The 6,934-nt window shown below is 23.3% G+C and overlaps 1 protein-coding gene across 1 annotated transcript; it reads left to right on the top strand.

Annotated features, from left to right (window-relative positions):
• Positions 1-5,433: 5,433 nt before the first annotated feature.
• On the top strand, positions 5,434-6,840 carry LOC115696600 (uncharacterized). Its single transcript, XM_030623493.2, has 2 exons — positions 5,434-6,040; positions 6,148-6,840. Exons 1-2 carry the CDS (start codon positions 5,804-5,806, stop codon positions 6,223-6,225), a joined length of 315 nt encoding a protein of 104 aa, XP_030479353.2. The 5' UTR covers positions 5,434-5,803; the 3' UTR covers positions 6,226-6,840.
• The last annotated feature ends 94 nt before the right edge of the window (positions 6,841-6,934 follow it).

Raw genomic sequence — 6,934 nt, 5'->3', positions numbered from 1 at the left:
GACTCGTGGACTAAGGCTCATTAACGCCCCAACCACGTAAAAATTCTTCTCTAATTTTCTTACAGTTCTCGAATCTTATAATATTTTATTGGTTGCCGAAAACCTCAGTCAACAACAACAACAACAACAACAACAACAACAACAACAACAACAACAACAACAACAACAACAACAACAACAACAACAACAACAACAACAACAACAACAACAACAACAACAACAACAACAATAATAATAATAATAATAATAATAATAATAATCTCAAACAATAATTAATACCTATATATATTTATGGAAGAGGTTTCAATGGTTACATCAAATGTGTAACCATCATAGTTACATTTATTTTTAGTCATTAGATCACTATTGAATGGTTGTGATTAATTTAGAAATTAAAATAAATAAATAACTTATTACCTGATATGAAAATTTATTTCCTTATAAAATTTGAATTAAAATTAACTATATTTAAAATTAAATTACTAATAATCATTAATTAATTTTTTTATCATTTGTTACTAAATAATAATCTTTTAAAAATTAACTTTTTTGGATTTAAATTATTAAAATATTCATAATAAAACCACTTATAATTTTAAAATATTACACACATAACCTTAATTAATAAAAAATAGCAGGAATAACCTATTTAATATTCTACACTCAATATTATTATCAATACTTTAAGTATTGAATAAGTGTGCAAGTCCAAGATTAGTTCAAGTAATTTATTTTTTTCTAAAAAAAATTAAAATCTAATAGCAATTATAAAATTAAAGATCATTTTTTTACCGCACTCGACACATCTGTACTTTATTCCACCCTCTGTCATGTAATTTTTCTTTCTCAAAGAGGAAGTCACTTTATCATTCCTTCTTCGCAATTCTAAATTATTAATATATTGTACATGTATCATTTGATCGGAGAGGAATCATAAAAAAGAAAAAATTACAAAAGTTTAAAAAATATTGATTGTTTTGATTATTGATCTTGAATATATATTATCGAAAGGTTTGAAAGTTACTAACTATTATCGATTATTGATCTTGAATACGTGTTATTGAAAAAGTTTGAAAGTTAATAATTGTTATTGGTTATTGATCTTGAATATTTATTATTGAAATTTTTTAAAATAATAATTGTTATTAGTTATGGATCTTGAACATGTGTTTTTTATGAACTTAGCAACAGATGTTATTAATTAATAATTTTGTCTATGTATCATCAACAAAGTTAGTACATTATTTACTGGTTATTGATCTCGATTATGTGTTACTAATAAAAATATACATATATGAAATTGTTAGTTTATTTTCAAGTTGTGTCTAAAACGATATACGGATAAAATGGGAGTTTAGATATGATGTATAAAACATGAATTCTCATATTCTAGTATTTTGCACTATTCTCAGATTTTGTGATTAATTATTCAAAAGTATATTTTAGAAAGGGTGAAAGTTTAAATTTTATAAAATAATAGAGTTTTATTGTAGATATTATAATTAAATGGCTTAATTGTTAAAAGAAATATAATAGAGACTTAAATATAAAAATAAAATTATTAATATTAATTGTTAAAAAGGGTCTATTAAATATTCAAATTAAAAATTAATTATTTTAAATAATAGTTAATTATAGTTAATTTAATTCTAAAAAAAGAAATTATAATGTTGATATCCTACTATTATAGGTCAACAAAAATGTAACCATCATGGTTAAAAAAAGATATAACCATTCAATAGTCACCTATATATCTACTAGGTGATTGTTACGTGCCAAGCCACGTAGTGTTAGTTTTATTTAATATTTTAGTTTTTTATTTTAATTAATAATTAAAATAGTATAATTATTTGAATGGTTTGTTTTATAAAAATAAAATATGTGTCAGTATATTTAGTAAGTAAAACATAGTTGTGTTATAATAATGTAAGTTATTTATAGTAAAATGTACATTAATCTTCTAACTGAAAAAAGTTCTATTATTTCATTTCATATCTAATAATAGCTACACAACTATATATTTATAGATTTTCACATTTTTTGCAAATTACTAATAAGCACCATTAATATTTTCATATTCTAATATTTTTCAACATTCTCCTCTTGGTGTTAAAATTAAAAATAAAACTAAAAATAAGCACAAACATATAAGGTAAATGCTAATTACAGCCTATTTCATCTTCTTTTAATTTTTTTAAGCTATTTTATCTTTTCTAGACATTTTATCTATATTTTTCTTTTTTAAATATAAATAAAAAAAATTATTAATATTCTTTTTTAAGATAGGTTTGTTAGAAAGATATGTGGCTAAGATGATTTTTTTAATTTAAAAAGAGATTATTAATATTTAAAAGATTGTTTGATTTTTTGGGTTTAATTATTGGGTTTATTTGTTAACGGGGGATCAAACCTAATCGTAAAATTTAACAGAATATTCTTTTATTTTTAAGTATATTCTGTTAAACCAAGAAATGTCGTTAGATAGGCACTTTTAATATATAAAGATAATAATAGCTATACAACTATATATTTATAGATTTTCACATTCTTTGCAAATTACTAATAAGCACCATTAATATTTTCATATTCTAATATTTTTCAACCTTCTCCTCTTGGTGTTAAAATTAAAAATAAAACTAAAAATAAGCACAAACATATAAGGTAAATACTAATTACAGCCTATTTCATCTTCTTTTAATTTTTTTAAGCTATTATATCTTTTCTAGACATTTTATCTATATTTTTCTTTTTTAAAAATAAATAAAAAAATTATTAATATTCTTTTTTAAGATAGGTTTGTTAGAGAGATATGTGGCTAAGATGATTTTTTTAATTTAAAAAGAGATTATTAATATTTAAAAGATTGTTTGATTTTTTGGGTTTAATTATTGGGTTTATTTGTTAACGGGAGATCAAACCTAATCGTTAAATTTAACAGAATATTTATATTCTGTTAAACCAAGAAATGCCGTTAGATAGGCACTTTTAATATATAAAGACTAGGTGAATGTACGCGCCGAGCCACGTATTGCTAGTTTTATTTAAGATTTTGGTATTTTTAAGATTTTGAATGTATTTTATTTTTAAAGATTACAAATTTTTTGTTTGAAAAAATTAAATATTTATATTTGAAATATTATTTAATAATGTATTAAAAATAATATTAGTGTAATTATAAAATTGTAAATAAATTTATTATTGGAGTAGTAGATTATTCTATTTAGTTCTTTTTTTAACATAGCATTGTAATGTAAGTTTATATCTATAAATATTCTGTAAAGTGTTAATATTATATGAACATCTCCATTTATAAAGCTAAAAAGTGGGTCAATGACAGAAGTGGTATATCTGCAATCACACAAAGATAGAAGTGGTATTTCTGCTTCCTATGCTTATCCAGAGAAAATATTAGATAACGTGATGTTAACTTTAATATATAAAGATTTTTTTTTAAAAAAAAAAAATAAATAAAAAAAAATATTAATATTCTCCCAAAATAGGTTTGTTAGAGAGATATGTGGGTAAAATGATTTTTTTCATTTAAAAAAAAGATTATTAATATTTAAAAGATTATTTAATTTTTTGGGTTTAATTATTGGGTTTATTTGTTAACGGGAGATCAAACTAATCGTTAAATTTAACAGAATATTCTTTTTATTTTTAAGAATATTCTGTTAAACCAAGAATTGCCGTTAGATAGGCACTTTTAATATATAAAGATATATTTATTTATCTATATATATATAAAGCAGAAATATGAGGCGGTGACATGGCGCCCTAAAATCACTCCAAGTACATCAATCTTTTCTCTCATTTATTCTGTCATTTTATTGAATATTTTATTAGAATATAAATTTATAAATTGATATTTTACTATTTTTTAATAAATTTTCTATAAAAATATCTAGCATAAATTAATTATTTTAAAAAAATACTATATATAAACTATACTTGCAGTAGAATTATTCAGATGATAATAATAATAATAATAATAATAATAATAATAATAATAATAATCTATATATATTTATAAATGATAATAATCTAACTATATATATCTCTCCCTATTTCTCTCATATATACGATATATTCCAATTATATATACCAAATATGTACCAAACCATAGATTACAACAATACTCAGTAGCAAGGTTGATAGAAGCCACAAGGGTTTTGCAAATAAATTTTTCAATTTTCTTTTTTTCATTTGTTGTTTATAATTCTACTGCTCAGGTTAGTTTTTTTTTATTATTATTGTTATTATAACTTTTCAATGCAATACTAAATAGAATGCATGTACAAAACATCCATTTTACTTTAAAATAATAAATTTGAGAAGAGCACATTTGCTAAGATACATGATTTTATGGAAAATTAATTTGTGTAAGTGTATTTCACTTTTTACTATTTCTTTGCTTTTTCACTTCTTTTCTTCTCTCCTAATATTTCATATTTGAGTAAATTAATTGTTGGTATTTCTTTTAAAAAAAGATGAATTGATGATACAAATGAAATTAGAGGATTTTCATTTTAACAGATTAATTAAGTATATCTTATTAGATATTTATTTTGCATTCTCTATCTTGCTCTCTCAATCTTTCTCACACATATAGGTTACAGGGCTTGTGCAGAAGTTCAACGGAACGGTATCTTGCACGCACTTGAGTAAGTGTTTAAAAATTTAGTTACAATTTATAAATATATTTATATGTATATATACTATATGAATTATTTTGTTCTATTTATTATTTTTTCTCATCTATTTGAATTAATACTGATAACGGTAAAGAAATAATTCAAGGAGATCTATGTGTCACAATGAATTTTAAGTATTTGTTTTTAAAATATATATTTGCATAAATATCTCAAACTAATCTAAAAATATTATATAAAACAATCGGTTTCGAATTTATTTAAATTTTAAAAAATATCTTTAATTAGGTATGAATTTTTTGTTATTTGAAGTTTAAAAAATATATCTTACTAACTAATTTGAAATTAATTAGTTTTTATAATAATATATATTAAAAAAATTAGCTAATTAATTACACTAATACAGGTTTATAAATATTAATCGATTCATTAATTAGAAAAATTATCTATATACAATTCCAATTCTAAAAGGTCTTATCTATGTACATTTTTTATTTAGTTATTTTTTAATTACTTTTTTTTTAATATTTAGAATCAAGTACGAATTTAGTGACTTTTGGTTTAGATATTTTTCAATTATCATTTTTTTTTTTGAAGATTTAATTTAATATATATATAAATATTAATTTATTTAAATTTAGGTTTGGTTTAGAGATATATAGGAATTAGTGTGGTATACAATTTTTTCATTTAGTTATAATATAGATATTTATGATTTTAAAAATAATTGAGTGTGATTTTTATAAATATATACCAACCAAATATACGGTTCACTTTATATTTTTGAGATTTTTACACCTCATGTCAAAATTGACACCTTTTTTACATTTTTATCCTTACCCGGTTTTTTAAACATTTTTAACTTTTACATTTTTCAATTTTACTTTTCAAAAAGTTTAATAATTACAATTTTACCTTTCCCTTCTTCCTTACACACGTACACGCACGCCACCTCATAAATCCTTTCTTTTTTTTTTTTTTTTTTTGAATTTTTCATCTATCTTATTCAGCCACTCTTCAAACAGAGCTTCCCACGATCACCATTATCAAGCCCTAACCATTTTTTTCTTCCCACGATCACCTTCTCCAAGCCCTCACCCACGTTTTCCTCAACCTACATTGTCTTCCTCCTCTATTTTTTCTCTATATAAATGGCAACCACTAGAAGTGGTTCGAAATCACCATCTCCGGCGAAGAAAGTTTCTAAAAAATCGAAGAAGGCTCCAGCTGTTACTTCCAAAGTCGAACCTAAAATGGGGTTAAAAAAAATTGCTAAAAATTTAGTGGCTGATGTTCCAGAGACATCGGCCTCTAAGAAAAGAGCCCTTCCTGTTAAAGTAGATGCTCCTAAGACTAAGAGAGCAAAAATTTCCAAGTCTGCACGCGATGTAAGTTTCTCTTTGTTGTTTTTAAATTTTTCTTTAGTTTTTTTCTGGTTGTTTTATTTCTGGTGTTTCATTTGATGATTTAAAGTTTTCCCCATTTTTTGTTCTAGGTTTCCTCAGATTCCGATTTTGAGGATGAAGTGCATGGTGAGGACCAAAAGCCCAAAGTTAAATCAAAGGTAATTTAAATTTGCTTGGTTTCATTTTATTGTGTTAATTTTTACATGAGCTTTTTAGGTCACTGGTTTAGGTGTTTATTAGGATGTTTTTATGTTTTTTTTGTGTTCTTTATGTATTTCTGTCCTGTATTGTGGTTGATGTTGTTTTGTTGTTTTTATTCAGTTGTTGTTTGGTTGTTGAAAAAAAACCCAGTTCAATTCGTATTTTGTCACAGTTTTGAGTTGCTTTTCCCCATTGGTTGGTTATATGTTTTTTGTGAATTTGTTTTCGGTTGTTTTACACACTATTGGTATTGAAAAGCATTTTACTAATTTCAATTGCAACCAGATCTTTCAGTTTATTCTTTAGTTTTGTATATGTTTATTGTCAGTTTTTTCTCGGTTGTTTGTCACACTACTATTTTCGACTACCATTTTCGAAATTTCATAACAACGAGTTTGTACAGTGTTGTTTTATTTTAGTTGTTTATGTTTTTTTGAAAGTTGTTTATCTATTACATTTATCATACTGTAAGGGTTTAGGAAAACGTTGTTTTTAGGTTTTTTATTGGCTGTAATTTGGTTACTACATTTTCATATATTCATTGTTATTGTATCTAAGATTTGTTGCTTTTGTTTTTCTTTTTTGTTGCGGTGTCCATGCTAGGACCTCGGTGAAGGTTGAAGGATTTGACCTACCAAAGAAAAATCCTGCTAAGGTGTCTTTTTTTTAAAAAAA

The sequence above is a fragment of the Cannabis sativa genome, chromosome 7, assembly GCF_029168945.1.
Source record: "Cannabis sativa cultivar Pink pepper isolate KNU-18-1 chromosome 7, ASM2916894v1, whole genome shotgun sequence".
NCBI lineage: Eukaryota > Viridiplantae > Streptophyta > Magnoliopsida > Rosales > Cannabaceae > Cannabis > Cannabis sativa.
This window is presented reverse-complemented; position numbering and strand designations above follow the sequence as displayed.